General features: G+C 55.9%; 1 protein-coding gene across 1 annotated transcript in view; it reads left to right on the top strand.

Annotated features, from left to right (window-relative positions):
- The window catches only part of LOC125626864 (alpha-2-macroglobulin-like protein 1), a 56,386-nt gene extending 41,898 nt beyond the window's left edge, over positions 1-14,488 (top strand). Inside the window, exons 23-36 of the mRNA XM_048830384.2 lie at positions 579-653; positions 1,062-1,238; positions 1,712-1,793; positions 2,072-2,228; positions 3,467-3,541; positions 4,285-4,441; positions 6,658-6,869; positions 7,105-7,320; positions 7,471-7,595; positions 12,145-12,235; positions 12,658-12,726; positions 13,176-13,278; positions 13,715-13,756; positions 14,104-14,488. Of these exons, the coding sequence (XP_048686341.2) occupies positions 579-653; positions 1,062-1,238; positions 1,712-1,793; positions 2,072-2,228; positions 3,467-3,541; positions 4,285-4,441; positions 6,658-6,869; positions 7,105-7,320; positions 7,471-7,595; positions 12,145-12,235; positions 12,658-12,726; positions 13,176-13,278; positions 13,715-13,756; positions 14,104-14,138 (1,616 nt within the window). The 3' untranslated portion in view covers positions 14,139-14,488. The remainder of the gene's footprint in view (positions 1-578; positions 654-1,061; positions 1,239-1,711; positions 1,794-2,071; positions 2,229-3,466; positions 3,542-4,284; positions 4,442-6,657; positions 6,870-7,104; positions 7,321-7,470; positions 7,596-12,144; positions 12,236-12,657; positions 12,727-13,175; positions 13,279-13,714; positions 13,757-14,103) is intronic.
- Positions 14,489-16,567: the final 2,079 nt, after the last annotated feature.

The following is a 16,567-nucleotide window of genomic DNA, read 5'->3' as shown; positions in this document are numbered from 1 at the left end:
TTAGGGGTCTAGAACACATGACTTATGAAGAGAGGCTGAGGGAGCTGGGATTGTTTAGCCTGCAGAAGAGAAGAATGAGGGGGGATTTGATAGCTGCTTTCAACTACCTGAAAGGGGCTCCTAAGAGGATGGCTCTAGACTGTTCTCAATGGTAGCAGATGACAGAACGAGGAGTAATGGTCTCAAGTTGCAGTGGGGGAGGTTTAGATTGGATATTAGGAAAAACTTTTTCACTAAGAGGGTGGTGAAACACTGGAATGTGTTACCTAGGGAGGTGGTAGAATCTCCTTCCTTAGAGGTTTTTAAGGTCAGGCTTGACAAAGCCCTGGCTGGGATGATTTAACTGGGAATTGGTCCTGCTTCGAGCAGGGGGTTGGACTAGATGACCTTCAGGGGTCCCTTCCAACCCTGATATTCTATGATTCTATGATTCAGTGGGGGGAGCTTGGGATTGAGAGAGGGGCTGTGATTGGGCGAGATACCCAAACGGTGAGGAATGGAGGGATCCGATTGGCCGGAGGCAGGGGCAGATTCCCAGCAGACCTTTAACGGTGTGTCTTCGCCTTCATGTTACGCAGCATCCGAAGAAATCTCCTTGCAGCTGCCTGCGAACGTCCTGGCAGGGTCCGAGCGGGCCCACGTGACTGTCCTGGGTAAGGAATTCCCGTGCCCCCTCCCTGTCAGGGCACGGTGCCCTTCGCCAGCCAGCCCGTCTGTGGCCCAGCGCTCTGATCAGAGAGGCTGGGGTATCATGGATGGAAAAGACCAATGAGGTCTAGTGGGTGCCTGGGGCCAGGGCAGGACTGGTCCCTGCAGTCTGTGCTCCAGGGCCTCGTCCCCAGCAAGGGGCAATAGACTCCCACGGTGATGCCATGAAGCTGTGCCAGGGCATTGGCGTCTTGGCTATTCAGCACCACGTATCTGCGTAACCCCACCAGGCCTGAATCCAACTGGGGGCTCTGGGCCTCCGTGAGCCAGGGCTTCACAGACATGGTGTTAGGGACGGGGCAGCTGTTGTGCAGCCTGGTAATTCTCTGCTCCCCCGACTCCTTTGGTGCCAGGAGACATAATGGGCACGGCTCTGCAGAACATAGATCGCCTGCTGGCCATGCCCTACGGCTGCGGAGAGCAGAACATGGTCCGATTTGCTCCCAACATCTACATCCAGCAGTACCTGGAGAAGAGCGGGCAGCTGAGCCCGGAGATCAGACACAAGGCCCAGGGATTCCTCCAGAGCGGTGAGTGTCCTCCTGCCCCTGCGCTCCCAGAGCATGGCGGGACCATGTTAGGGCCGTGTCCATGCCACCTCCAGGGCCCGGATTCCAATCCAGCCCCAGATCAGCGCCCTGGCTGGCTCTGGGGGCCAGGGAATGTGATCCGTGGCCTTTCATATCTGGGGCACCAATTCCAAGCCCTAGGTCATAAGGACTGTTTGACTCAGAATTCAGGGAATGGGAGAGGAGCCCTTTTCCCTCTAGGGGGCGCTGGTTGGGATCTAGCCCCGGTTCGGGCACTGGTGGGTTTCAGGGGATCAGGGCACTATTCAACCTTAACTCCATTCCCCTATTCAAACCTACCCCGGAATCTCTGAGTCTCAAGGTCGTGGGGGAGGGGAGGGCTAGCGGGCCCCACGGGGCTTAGGCTGGGGGTGGATTCTAGCCCCTGGGGGTGAGCGGATCCAGGACTCACTGTCTCCCTCCTGTCCCCGCAGGCTACCAGCGCGAGCTGCTTTATAAACACAACGACGGCTCTTACAGCGCCTTTGGGGAGAGCGATGCCGTGGGCAACACCTGGTGAGGGGCCGCATGGCACGGGCAAGTCAGGGCTCTGGGTGGGCAGGGCCTACTGTGCTGCAGCCTGACCCCCAGCCCCTCTGCTATCCCAGTCCTGCTCCCCACACAGGTCTGCCCCACGTACTCACTCAAAATCCCCCCCATTCCTGTCCTGGGCTCCCCTGACAGCTCTGCTCACCCCCACAATGCTGACCCCCATCCCCGTCCCCCACACGCCTCCCTCCTGGCCCGCAGCATCACCAGCAGAGTGTCCCTCTAACGCGTCTCTCCCCGCCCAGGCTGACGGCCTTCGTTCTCAAGTCCTTTGGCCAGGCCAGACCCTACATCTCCATCGACGAGAAGCACCTAGAGGACGCCCTAAAATGGCTGCAGCGCCACCAGCTGGAGAGCGGCTGCTTCCGTAGTGTGGGGAAGCTGTTCAACAATGCCCTGCAGGTGGGAGGCTGGGGGGATGGGCTGTTGGGATGGGGGAAGAGGAGACAAGCTGGGGAAGGGGATGGGGGCCCCTCATGGCAGCTGGTTGTTGTTACCCGGTTTGGTCTGGGGGATTTCCCTTGGTTTTTAGCAACGGCTGAATGGGTTGAACGGCCGAGGCAGCAGGTTATTGCACCGAACAAGGGAGCAGCCCTGGTCCAGCCACCCCTGGCTCCTGTACAGCTCGGTCTCCCTGCAGGCACTGAGCAAACCCCGCACTTATTGCATGGCATGGAGAACCTGATGGGCAGGACCCAGCCCAGCCCTGAAGTCATGCAACTCCCACAAGTCCCCATGTGGCTCAGTCAGAAGGGCAGCTGCAGTGCATCATGGGAGATGTAGTCCAAAGGAGCCCAAGTCTATAGGGGAACGGGGGCACAAGGCTGGTGCAGCTGAATGTTGAACCGGTTTGCAGTGGAAGGTTTCGGTTCAGGTTGCCAACCCAAGAGGCTGCGATTTGGGCCCCACCGACCCACAGCAGAATGTTGCGTTTCCATTTTCCCAACAGAAATCAAAATGTTTCAGCAAAAATAACATTTTCTCTCAAAGTTTTGGTTTTGTGGAAACTGCATCGTCTGTGGAGAAATCATTTCAGCAGGAAATTCCCACCCAGCTCGAGTCACAGCCTAATTCCTGCCACTGCCCTGGAGTTTGCAGGGATCCGGGACTGTATGGAAGGGGCCGGGGCTGTACCCAGCTGTTTGGGAGCTAGAAGGAGACAAATTTTAATCAAACGCATGGGGGGACTATTTAATAAGCAGGAATTCGCCCAGCAAGGGGCAAATCCCTCAGCCTCTGCAGAAACAGCCCCTGGTCTTCACAGGAAATCTGGCAAATGTCAGTTCAAACCAACTTAACAGCCTCTGGTTCCAGGTGGCCTCAGACATGATTTTATACTGAAATTTTATACAGCCCTGACAATGGAGCAGCTACGGGCACTGCCTCTCCCTATAACAAAGCTGTGGAACTCACTGCCACAGTGTGGCCTCCCTGGCTGCTATGACTGGGGGCCGCTGCTCGGGACCCAGAGGGCCTGACAGGTCGCAGCAGGAGGCAGGACCCAAACCCAGCCACTCGGAGCGCTGGAGCCGGTTCTGTTCTGGCCCAATGGGCTTGTGCTGGGCAGCGGCTCACCTGTTCCTGGCAAGGTGGCCCACAACTCGGTCTGAGCCGGCTCCCGGTGTCTCCATCCCCCTCAGGGCGGCGTGGTGGACGAGCTCTCTCTCTCGGCTTACATCATGGCAGGGCTGCTGGAGCTGGGGCAGCCGCTCACGGTGAGGCCAAGCCCTGCTGTCCCAGGGGAGGGGCCAACAGACAGTGGGGAATGGTGATTGTTGGTGACAGTGAGGGGGGAGTCAGTGCCAGGGAAGGGTTTGGGGTAAGACTGGGGAGTAGTGGGGGGTTGATACCAGGGAAGGGTTTGGGGTGAGACGGGGGAGTCGTGGGGGGTTGGTACCAGGGAAGGGTTTGGGGTGAGACGGGGGAGTCGTGGGGGGTTGGTACCAGGGAAGGGTTTGGGGTGAGACGGGGGAGTCGTGGGGGGTTGGTACCAGGGAAGGGTTTGGGGTGAGACGGGGGAGTCGTGGGGGGTTGATACCAGGGAAGGGTTTGGGGTGAGACGGGGGAGTCCTGGGGGGTTGGTACCAGGGAGGGATTTGGGGTGCTGTTGGGAGCCGTGGGGAGAGGGGTTGGTACTGGGAAGCGGGTGAGGGAGAGATTGGGATGGGGACAGTGGAGTCAGGGCATCAGAAAGATGCAGCAGCTCGGTCAGTTTCTGGGTCCAGCTCCAGCTCTGGCTCTGGGCGTGGCTTGGGCGGGCTGTTAATAGATGGGCCCATGGCAAAGGTGGCGGTGGGGAGGGATGGGTCAGGGGAGATGACAGATGCCTGCCTGGTGGAGCATTGTTAAGGCCCCATGGGGTGGTTGCCGGGGGACGTGCGCAGGCCCCAGGCGCAGGGTGTCTCCTCTGGCCGGCTCAGCCTGACGGGGAGTCTGTTCGGTGTCTCCCCCGTCCCAGGACCCCATGATGACCAGGGCCCTCCAGTGCCTCCAGGAGTCGAGAACCAGTGACCTCTACACACAGGCGCTGCTGGCCTACGCCTTCGGGCTAGCGGGGAGCACAGAGCTGCGGGGCGCCCTTCTGCAGAGCCTGGCCCAGCACAGCGTCAGCGCGGGTACCGGCAGCCCCTCGCTCTAGTGCTCTCCTCGCTGCCGGCCTCTCGACATGGCAGGGCCAGCTGCCCCCCACGGCTCTGCCCACCCAGGTGTCATCCCTGCCCTGGGGCCTTCTCAGCCTGGCAGGGGAGCTGGGTCTCTGTGGCCCAGTCAGTCCGTGGTCTCTGCTGAGGCTGCCAGTGAGGGGCCGACGCGCTGGGCTCTGTCATGGGGACACTTGTCCCCTCAGACCTGGAGTGAGATCGGCCCGCCATTTCCCAGAGCCCAGCACATGGAGTGAAGGGGGACAAGTCTGGGTCGCTTCCAGGCTGGGGGTATCGGAGCTGAGAACCTACAGGGGCAAAGCCCCATGTCCCACCCAGCCCTCTAAAGCACCCGGGGCCAGGAGCGTGATGGGATCCAGTGGGCTCAGAGCCCGTGGGGCAGGGCTTTGCGTAGGCAGCTCCCAAGGGGAACGGGCCGTAACCGAGCCCTGGGGAGATGCCGCAGGATCCCAGCACCCATCCTGTGTTGGGGACATCCCAGCTGGGGAGTCCCTGCCCGAGTCTCTGCTTGGCCCAGCTAATACTGGGAGGGGAACAGACTGCATTGGGCCAGGGCCGGCTAGGCCCTGCTGTCTCTGTGTGTGGGAGCTGGGCAGAGGAGGAGGTTTCTGTCTGCATCATGTGCCCCCCATGTTCCTGCTGGGCAGTTGCCCGTCCCCCAGCTCCAGTTCCCCTAGCCTTTCCCTGCACAAATGGCCTTGTGCCACTTCCAGCCCAGCCCCCAGTGTGAGCTATGCAGCCTGGGGTCAGCTCCCCATAGGGTGGGAGGTCCCATGAGAAGCATGAAGCCCACTGGGAGCATGGCTGGGGACACAGGAGGTGGTGCTCCTTCAGTGCTGAGCTGAAGGAGCCCTCGTCATGAGGCCAGGAGGCGCTGGGAGTGCCAGGTTGGGTCCCTCACACTCATCATGAACAGGCCCCGTGATCTCTGTGCATCTCCTCGGCTCCATTTGAGCTCAGACTGAGCCGTGCTGGGAGCTGAGGCCTGGTGCGCTCGGTTCCTGCCGGGCCCTGGAGAGATATCCCCCCACAGAGAGGAGCCGGCTGCGTGGTCTACGCGGCTTGGTTGTGTCATAGCTCAGATGAAAAGTCCCTTCTCTGCAAGCCCTGGCACAGCGGCTGGAGATGGTCTGTGCCCACAAGTTGTGTGTGTCGCCTCCTGCCCTGCCCCAAGGTGGATAAGAATTTCTGGGAGTAGCACATGGCTCCTGCCCCAGGGAAGGGAGAGGTCTGCTCTGCTGCTGGGGGCACCAAGGGGCCACCAGGCACTGTGGTAAAACAGCCCTTGGGTAACAGGACACATCTGTGAGGTCCCTAACACCCCGTGGGGTCTGGTGATAACCCAGTGTCTGCTCCACCGCTGCCCTTCAGCTGGGTCCAGCTCCCGCTCCAGCCTCAGGGGGCCCACATTAACTCAGGGGCTCTCTGCCCCCCTCTAACAGTGGCAGTACGAGGCATAAGCAGACAAAGCAATTGCTTAGGGCCCAAGCAGCTCACAGCCCTGCCAGCTCTGTGCGTAGGGGTGGGGCAGGGAGGAGGCCTCTGGGTGCGACGCTGTCTGCACCCTACGCCCCATCAGGGCTTCTCACCGGCTCCATTTGAGCTCAGACTGAGCTGTGCTCCTAGGGGCGCACTGAGGGCCCATTGGACACTGGACAGAAACAGCCCATGGGTGAGGGTCCCATCTTCAAGGCCCCAGGGATCACTCAGGAGGGGGGTGTTAACCCGACAGCTCTGCCCCATGCCCTTTGGCTGGGTCAGGCTCTGGGCAGGGGCCCAAACTAACACAGGGGATCTCTGCCCCCTCTAGTGGCTGCGCACCAGAGGTTTAGGGGTCGCCTGGAGCCAGTGACCCACCTGGGCTCAGCTTTTAGCTCAGGCACCAGAGGTTCAGGGGTTTCGAGCTCAGCAGAGGCTCAGGGTTTTGAGCCAGAGGTCCAGGGTTCAATCCCTGCTGATGACCCACCCAGTGCATCATGTTACACTTGTGTAGCCCTCCTGTGCGCTCTGAATCAGCTGCCGTGTCCTGCCCCAGAGGTGGCTGCATTCAGTGCGGGGCAGGCGTCCCTCTGGCCTGGGAAGCCCCTGGGGCCCCTTTGGAAAGCAAACAGGTGACCCACTGTATTGTAACTGCAGCCATGGGGCTGCCCTTCCCTCGGCTCCTCTCCTAGGGGGACAGCTCCACTGGCAGAGGAAGGTGAAGGCCCTGCCCAGCCCCTACGGGAACAAGGCCCCGTCAGCGGAGGTGGAGATGACGGCTTACGTGCTCCTGGCCTATCTCTCCCTGCCCAATGTGTCTGCTGCCGACATGGCGACCGCCACCCAGATCGTCCGCTGGCTCAGCAAGCAGCAGAACCCCTATGGGGGCTTTGCTTCCACACAGGTAACACCCCTGCCCTTGACCCTGGTGCAGGAAGGGGCCAGGAGCTGCATCTCCACAGCTGAGCCGGGCCCTTCCTGGGAGAGGGAGTCCTGGGTGCCGAGCTCCCTGCCCTCAGGGGCCGGGAGCCGGGGTCCTGGTGTCAGCGCCCCGGCAGGTCCCGATGCTGCCGCAGTGAGTCTGAGCCGGGCTCCTCTCCCCAGAGCGTGACAGCAGCTCGGTGACTTTCTTTCCCCAGGACACGGTGGTGGCCCTGCAGGCCCTGGCCAAATACGCAGCCCTGACTTACAGCACGAGCGGGGCTGTGTCGGTGACAGTGAGCTCCCAGGCCGGGGCCCGGCAGCAATTCCACGTGGAGAACGCCAACCGGCTGGTGCTGCAGCGAGCGGCCCTGCAGGAGATCCCCGGGCAGTACACGGTGCGGGCCAGCGGCGAGGGCTGTGTCTTTGTGCAGGTGAGTGCAGGGGCCCCTGGGGACCAGCCGGCCCAGTGGTGACTGGCTGTGCCCTGGCACTGCCCCACGGCACCTGGCTCTGGGCCCAGGCTCTGATCTGCTGTGGCGGACGCAGCAGGCTCTTCCTCAGCCCTCCTGCTTTTCTCCCAGCTGACTCTGCGCTACAACGTGCCGCCCCCAAAGAGCGCCGTGACCTTTGACCTGCGGGTGGAGACGGAGCCGAAGGAGTGCACCGAGAGCGCCAGATCCCACTTCGGCCTCGTCCTGCATGCCCGGTATGAGCCCCAGCCCCCCACCCATCTGGGTCTGAGCTCCCGGGGGCAGGGACAGGCCCCAGGCAGTAGGGAAATGGCCGGGGCAGAGCCGCCCCACTGCAGCGCCGGGGCATGGCTGGAATCGCTGTGGGAGCCATCCACCCCCAGGGCTCGGGGCAGAGGCAGGGGGCCCCTTGGAATGTGCCAGGGACTAAAGAGCTGGTCCCAGGGCTGATCTAGAACAGACAGTCAGCTCCCAAGACACTCCTGGGGCCAGGGCCCCTTGCCTGGGGAGCTCAAGGCTGGCTGGGGGCTAGTGGGGCTGTCATAACCATACAGCTAAGGGTAGCCTAAAATTCCTCCATTACCTGTAAGGGGTTAAGAAGCTCAAATAATATGGTTGGCACCTGACCAAAAGGACCAGTGGAGAAAGAAGATAATTTAAAACTTTGTGGGAGGGAGGCTTGGTTTGTGCTCTTTGTTTGTGTATTTTCTTGGGAGGCAGAGAAGCACCAGGTCAGGCAGAAATCCATCTCCTCCAAACAATCCTGAAACGAGTCTCTAATCTTACAAAAAGTGTAAGTAACCAAGGTAAGGCGCATTAAGTTATCTTTTGTTTTAGCTTGTGAATTTTCCCTTTGCTAGAGAGAGGTGCATTCCTGTTTTTGTAACTTTGAAGTTGCCTAGAGGGAATTCCTCTGTGTTGTAAATCTTTTGTTACCCTGTAAAGTTACCTTCCATCCTGATTTTACAGAGGTGATGCTTTTACCTTTTTTTTTTCTTAATAAAATTCTTCTTTTAAGAACCTGAAATGATTGTCAGTGTCCTTAAGACCCAGGGGTTTGGGTCTGTACTCACTTTCTAACCAATTGGTTAGGATATTATTCTCAAGCCTCCCCAGGAAAGCGGGTGTAGAGGCTTGGGGGGATATTTTTGGGAAGATAGGGCTTCAAGTGGCCCTCCCTGAATGTTTGTTTAAATCACTTGGTGGTGGCAGCGATACCAAGGGCAAGGAAGGAATTTGTGCTTTGGGGAAGTTTTTAACTTAAGCTGGTAGAAATAAGCTTAGGGGGTCTTTCATGCGGGTCCCCAAATCTGTACCCCAGAGTTCAGAATGGGGAGGGAACCCTGACATGGTGGCAGCGTGGAGGGATCATTTTGAACCAAAAGTACAGAGCTTAGGATTTTAAAAGGACAATTTCTTTTTTCCTTTTGGCTGCTTGGAAAGCAAGGAGGTTTTTTTTTAAAGGACACCTTTTTTTTTTTAAGCTGAGAGCAGCTGGAGTTTTTCTTTCTCTGCCTAAGGGCAGGGTAGTTAACTTCCTGCAAGGGAATTCCTAAGTGTTTTTTTTTTTCTTTCTAGCTCTTGGGTTAGGCTAAGCTAAGCACATGAAGGCTAGGATGACGGAAAGTGAGGTCCAAAAAAAGTTAGAATTAGCCAGATTGGAAGCTGAAGAGAGACAGAAAGAACATGAAAGACAGATGGCCTTTAGGTGCTTGGAGTTGGAGGAGAAGGAAAGAGAGAGGCAGCTTGCTGAGAAGGAGATGGATTTCTGTCTGATCTGGTGCCTCTCTGCCTCCTGAGAAAACACATAAACAAAGAGCACAAACCAAGCCTTCCCCCCTGACCCCCAAGATTTTAAAGTATCTTCTTTCCCCATTGCTCCTTTTGGTCAAGTGCCAACCAGGTTATTTGAGCTTCTTAACCCCTTACAGGTAACAGAGGAATTTTACACTACCCTTAGCTATATGGTTATGACATGCCCCCCAAATCACAGATGGTGCTGGACAGCCTGTTCCACACTGGCTGTGATTTCTTCCTGATTATATAAAAACTAACAAAATGTCCCACATTTCAAGGACAATTTTAACCAGTTGATTCTGGGAAACTTTTTACGGGACAGTGCATCAGCCACTTTGTTAGAAGTTCCTGGAATGTGTTATATTTCAAAATCAAAGTCTTGGAGAGCTAAACTCCACTGAAGAAGTTTTTTGTTCTTTTCCTTGATGGTATGAAGCCACTTCAACACAGCATGCTTGGTTTGCAAGTCAAAACACCTTCCCCAAAAACGTATCAGCGTAGCTTTTCCAGAGCATACACAATAGCGTAACATTCCTTTTCGGTGATTGACCAGTGGCTTTCCCTTTCAGACACTTTTTTTGCTGAGAATCACAACAGGATGCAATTCTTGATTTCTGCATTAAAACTGCTCCCACACCATGCTCAGATGCATCCATGGTTACTAGGAAAGGTTTGTCAAAGTCTGGGGCCCTGAGCATAGGGTCAGACATGAGTGTCACTTTAAGCTGGTTAAAGGCCTTCTGACACTCTTTAGTCCACTGAATCATAGAATCATAGAATATCAGGATTGGAAAGGACCTCAGGAGGTCATCTAGTCCACCCTCTGCTCAAAGCATGTCCGATCCCCAATTAAATCATCCCAGCCAGGGCTTTGTCAAGCCTGACCTTAAAAACTTCTAAGGAAGGAGATTCCACCACCTCCCTAGGTAACGCATTCCAGTGTTTCACCACCCTCCTAGTGAAAAAGCTTTTCCTAATATGCAACTTAAATCTCCCCCACTGCAACTTGAGACCATTACTCCTTGTTCTGTCATCTGCTACCACTGAGAACAGTCTAGAGCCATCCTTTTCGGAACCCCCTTTCAGGTAGTTGAAAGCAGCTATCAAATCCCCCCTCATTCTTCTCTTCCGCAGACTAAATATCCCCAGTTCCCTCAGCCTCTCCTCATAACTCATGTGTTTCAGTCCCCTAATCATTTTTGTTGCCCTCCACCGGACGCTTTCCAATTTTTCCACATCCTTCTTGTAGTGTGGGGCCCAAAACTGGACACAGTACTCCAGATGAGGCCTCACCAGTGTCGAATAGAGGGGAATGATCACGTCCCTCCATCTACTGGCAATTCCCCTACTTACACAGCCCCAAATGCCGTTAGCTTTCTTGGCAACAAGGGCAGACTGTTGACTCATATCCAGCTTCTCGTCCACTGTAACCCGTAGGTTCTTTTCTGCAGAACTGCTGCCTAGCCATTCGGTCCCTAGACTGTAGCGGTGCATGGGATTCTTCCATCCTAAGTGCAGGACTCTGCACTTGTCCTTGTTGAACCTCATCAGATTTCTTTTGGCCCAATCCTTCAATTTGTCTAGGTCCCTCTGTATCCTATCCCTCCCCTCCAGCGTATCTACCTCTCCTCCCAGTTTAGTGTCATCTGCAAACTTACTGAAGGTGCAATCCACACCATCCTCCAGATCATTTATGAAGATACTGAACAAAACTGAACGGCATTTGGCTGTTTCTTTTTGGTTACGTCTGTCAGTGGGGTGGCGATTTGGCTGTAGTGCGGTACAAATCGCCTATAATATCCAGCCAAGCCTAAGAAGGATTGGACCTGTTTCTTTGACTTTGGGACAGGCCACTTTTGGATAACATCCACTTTGGCCTGCAGGGAGTTGATAGTTCCTTGACCCACCTGGTGTCCAAGGTAAGTCACTCTGTTGAAGCCTATTTGACACTTTTTAGCCTTAACAGTTAGTCCTGCCTCCCTTATGCGCTCGAAGACCTTCTGGAAATGCTCCAGGTGTTCTGCCCAGGAATCACAAAATATAGCCACATTGTCAAGGTAGGCGACTGCAGACTCTCCCAATCCCGCTAGGAGACCATCTACAAGTCTTTGGAAGGTGGCAGGTGCATTCCGCAGCCCGAAAGGGAGTATATTAAATTCATACAGCCCGACGTGTGGTGAAGGCTGACCTTTCCTTGGCGGATTCATCTAGTGGTACCTGCCAGTACCCCTTGGTTAAGTCCAAGGTAGAGATGAACTGGGCCTGTCCCAGTTTCTCCAATAGCTCATCTGTGCGTGGCATTGGATAGTTGTCTGGGCGAGTTACAGCATTTAGTTTACGGTAGTCCACGCAAAAGCTTATTTCCCCATCCGGTTTGGGAACTAGAACCACTGGAGATGCCCATGCACTGCCAGAGGGGCAGATTACACCCACCTGTAACATATCCTGGATCGCCCGTTCTATAGCAATTTTGGCTTGAGGAGCCACCCGGTAAGGTTGGGCTCTAATTGGGCGAGCATTACCTGTGTCAATGGAGTGGTATGCCCGTTCGGTCTGTTCTGGGGTGGCTGAGAACATTGGTGCGAAGCTAGTGCACAGCTCCTTGATCTGCTGTCGCTGCATACGCCCAAGGGTCATGGAGAGGTTCACCTCTTCCACGCCACCGTCACTTTTCCCTTCGTAGTAGACACCTTCAAGCCACTCAACATCATCTCCTCCCTGGGCTGCAAACTGACAAACCTTTAATTCTCTGGAATAAAAGGGCTTTACAGAATTAACATGATACACTTTAGGCTTTAGGTTTGACGTGGGGGATGCTATGAGATAGTTAACAGCTCCCAGATGCTCTGGGCTCACAACCCAGAGCAGGCAGAGGGCATTAGAGATGCTGGCAGGTCTGAGAAGACAGGAGGCCTCCCCTCCTACTCCATCCCCCTGGGGTCTGTATCCAGAGCAAACCCCAACCTCAGCGCACGGCTCCTGTTGCAGGTACAGCGGAGAGCGCTCAGCCACCAACATGGCCATCATTGAGGCCAAGCTGCCGTCCGGCTACACCCCCGTCAAGAGCTCCGTGAGGCAGGTGAGCTTCCCAGGGAGGAGAACACGCCGGGCCAGTCACAGCGTGAAACGAGGGGCTGATCCATGGGGGAGAGCCCAGACCCCCAGGAGAACACAGATTACAGCTCTGACCCCCAGGGGGAGCTCCCCCTGCAGAGCCCTGCCCCCTGCAGCGGGTCACTGTGCAGCCCTGGGGTCTCCCATCCAGTCACTGAGCAGGTCCTGACCCTGCTTAGCTCCCCCAGAAGAGGACGCCCATGTCTAGACTCTCGCCCCTCCCCCAGCAGACACCCAGTGCGCAGCTGTGACTGACGTGGAGGGTGGCAGCCAGGCCCCTCGGCAACAGGGGCATTTGGTGCCCCATGTCCCAGCCCCCATCAGAGCAGACACTCCTGCCCCAGCCCCTCCGTTCCTGGCTCAGCCGTTTCCTCCCTCTGCTCCTAGCTGGAGAAGCAGCGTTCGGTGAAGAGGCTGGAGGTGCAGAACGACCAGGTGACGCTCTATCTGGACCAGGTGAGTGTGGGCGGCTCAGGGCTCCAGGGGGGCCTGGTGTGAATGGGGAGGGCGTGTCCTGCCCTGGCTCCACCCCCATTACAGTTGCTCTCGTGGGCTCTGTGTCACACGCACGGCGTGGGGTCACTGAAATCTCCCCTGGTTCAAGTGACCCGTTTCCATAAAGGACGGGGAGACGGGACCAGACTCAGCCAACCCCACGGAGGGCCGTGAACTGAGCGACGGGGAGCTCAGGGTTGTGGAGGCTGGAGCTGGGCCCTGAGTGTGATGAAAGGGGTCACATTTTGCAGGGGGGTGAACAGGGATTCAGGGGGAGCCTTTTCTCACTGCTCCAGGCCGCAGGGGCAGAGGGAAGTGGGTTGGGCCAGTCCGAGCCTCGGAGAGGAGGGGGTTAGAGCTGCCAGTGCAGACATTCAGCCCAGGGGCTTGCTCTGTCGCTCTCTCGGTAGCTGACGAAGGAGGCGGCGAGTTTCACCTTCTCCCTGGAGCAGGATTTCCCTGTGAAGAATCTCAGAGCAGCCCCAGTGAGACTGTACGATTACTATGAGACGGGTGAGTCCCGCCCTGGTAGAGCTGCTCCCGCGGGCCCCATGCCGCAGTCTGTGGCTGCAGAGGGGGTGTCCTGTCCTGGCTCCACCCCAGTGCTCTGTGGCACACTCAGTGGCTGGGTGGGCATGTCCTATGCTGGCTCCACCCCCATTACAGCTGTTCTCGCGGGCTCTGTGTCACACTCAGTGCGTGGGATCACTGAAATCTCCCCAGGTTCCAAGTGCCCTATTTCCATAAATCCCACTCAGGTCAGAGCCTTCCCAGGTTAGATCTGTGGGGTCGGCTCACCGCGAGGGACACGGGAGCCGTGTGCTCACCTGGCTAGTGGGGAGGGTGTGGCTGGTGTAACTGGGGCCGTCCCAGCAGGAGCAGCTGAGTCCTGGCCCTTCAGGGCCCCTCACATTTAATGTGCCATTCCTTTCATCCCTTGCTTTTGCAGGTGAACACACGGAGGCTGAGTACAGCCCCCCCTGCGGCTCAGGTAGGTGTGATGTACCCACACACAACTCCAGTCCCTACAACTTTATGGGTGGAGGGAGTCCATGGGCGGGAGAGGTCTGTGTGTGTTGTAGATGGCAAAGGATGGGGAGATGGGAGCATGGAACCCACCAGGACCATGTGTGTGGGGGGAGAGACATCTGGGGAGAAGGGTCTATGTGGGGCACAAGGGAATCTCTCTTGAGGGCAGGGGTGACTCTGAGGGGAGAGTCTTTGTGGGGGTTGGGAGAGTTCTGGGAGGTCCATGTCTACAGGTGTCTGCCAGGTGTGTGTGTGTGGGGGGGGGCTGATTTTGATCCTGTCTCAGGGAATGTTTGTGTTTGTTTAAAGCCCCTGATGTCGACAAGATGGAAAATTCCCGCTGAAGTCCCCGCCCCTGCTGGGCAGCCCCCTCCCATCCATCCCGAGAACGCCGCGCCAGCAACCAGACACCTCAGGATCAGGGCAGCACGGACAGGCCTCATCTCATCTGCTGCTCTTCCCCGTACCAGCTGCCCTATCCTCCTTAGCACCTTCTTCAGCCAACGCGTCCCACTTCGCTCTGCAAACTTCCCACTTGCTATCCCATCTCTCGGCCTCCAAACCAGCCCGTGTGATCCCAGCTGTCTGTCACACGCAGGGACCAGTGGCTGCAGTGGGGACCCCTGGGGTTTGCTGCCCGTCCTACCTGGAGCAGCAGGTTCAGTGTAAAACAAAATACAAAAACCCACCTCTTTGTGAGGCTGTTTTGTCGCTTTGTGCCTGCCCTGCTGCTGCTGCTCCTCGCACGGCTCCTGTGCATCCTCAGAGCAGCCAGATCCTGGGACCGTGGCTCTGTCCCCTTCCCCAGCCCTTCGGTCATTGCTGTGGGGTTTGGCTTTAACCCTGGGGAGGGCAGCCCCCCCCCCCGGGTTCCAGCCCTGGCTCGCAGAGCTGCTCTTGTTACACACATCTACATGAAAATGAACCAATTCAACTGAAGTTAGTTTTTAAATCAGTTTACTTACACCAGTGAAAACCTCCGTGTGGATGCATTTATTATGGTGTGAAGGAGGGTTATTTTAGTTTAGGTTCAATCAATTAGGAATTGAAGTTAAACCAGAATCTACTCTTCTCTCAGACTGACAGAAGCACCTCTACCAGCTTGCATGGGTTGAACTAAATTGGTTTTCAAAGCCCAGGCCTAAGAGAGGGAGGAATAGCATGTCTGATGCCTTACTACTCTTGCTTGTTTTGTTACCATCTGTTTAATTCCAGGGACTAAGGAACACTGTGGGGAAAGGTGATCTCTGTGAAAGTCTATCCCCAGTCAAGCTAGGTGTGAGAGCCTAGTGTACATGCTGTGAGATACCCAGCAAGTCCTCCAGAGACCCCAGGGCAGACCAGACTTGACATTCCTGATACTTACAGGGTAAATAAGACGCAAGAAAAATAAATACATAGACCGTGCAGACCCTCCCTATCCATCGTAAAGAATCAAGAACTCTTTGTGGGTCCCCTTTAAAAGCGGGAAGCTCATTTTCTTTTGTGCAGATATTAAAGGCACCTGATTGAGTTTATAGCTGCAGGGGCTTTCCCCAGGGCCGGAGTGTGAAAGATTCACCAAAGAGTCACGATCACGAGCTCAGTCTCAATTGGAAAGGATGGCACAAATATATCCCAGAGGGCTGCATGTGCCTGTCTAAGGGGGAAAGAGAACTGGACTTTAATATTTGGGGAATAGGATGTGCTCCCATATTGAAAGACGGTATTGTCTTGTGTACAGGCAGGGGGCAGTCACAAAAAGGCATTTCTCCTTCTCTTTGCCTGGGCCTGGCTTCTGTAAGGATAAGGTTACACTAACAGAGCTGGTGGTATTTAATTCCTGCTGCCTGTGACGTTTGTAGGGGGAGCTCGTAGCAGCCCCTCTATTTAGGCTGCCATGATAAAATAGGTTTCAGAGTAACAGCCGTGTTAGTCTGTCTTCGCAAAAAGAAAAGGAGTACTTGTGGCACCTTAGAGACTAACCAATTTCTTTGAGCATGAGCTTTCGTGAGCTACAGCTCACTTCATCGGATGCATACTGTGGAAACTGCAGAAGACATTATATACACACAGAGACCATGAAACAATACCTCCTCCCACCCAGGACAGTGGAGGTATTGTTTCATGGTCTCTGTGTGTATATAATGTCTTCTGCAGTTTCCACGGTATGCATCCGATGAAGTGAGCTGTAGCTCACGAAAGCGCATGCTCAAATAAATTGGTTAGTCTCTAAGGTGCCACAAGTACTCCTTTTCTTTTCATGATAAAATAGTCTCTCTTTGAGATGCTCTCACCCCGTCATTGTTTGCTGTGGGTCTTTGATATTCAGCCCTCAGGCTGGAGAATTGGCTTTTCTTTGTGCCATCAGATTCCATTCAGATATTGCATAGATAGGAACCCCAGGGTTTCTACCTTTTTTTCATTTGTGGACCCCTAAAACATTTCCAGTGGAGGTGCTGACCCCCTTGGAAATCTTAGAGTTTGCGGACTCCCAGGGGGCTGCAGACCACAGGCTGAAAACCACTGTTCTGTGGGAATGACGGCCTTTCGCGAACTCCTTAAACATAGTTTGCCAACCCCCGTTTGTCCTTGGGCCACAGCTGGAGAACCACTGACATAAACTGTTCAGAACAATCCCCATTTCCCCTCCGGCACTTGTGCTTCTGCCAGAATATCACTGATCTCGAACCTTCCACAGAGCCGCCTCCTGCTGCCCCCACCAAAGCAGCAGCGCCAGCTCCTGTCCTGGAAACAAGTGGGAGCTGCTCTAGCAAGAGGGGTGGGCTTCCCT

This window comes from Caretta caretta, chromosome 27, assembly GCF_965140235.1.
Source record: "Caretta caretta isolate rCarCar2 chromosome 27, rCarCar1.hap1, whole genome shotgun sequence".
Classification (NCBI taxonomy): Eukaryota; Metazoa; Chordata; order Testudines; family Cheloniidae; genus Caretta; species Caretta caretta.
This window is presented reverse-complemented; position numbering and strand designations above follow the sequence as displayed.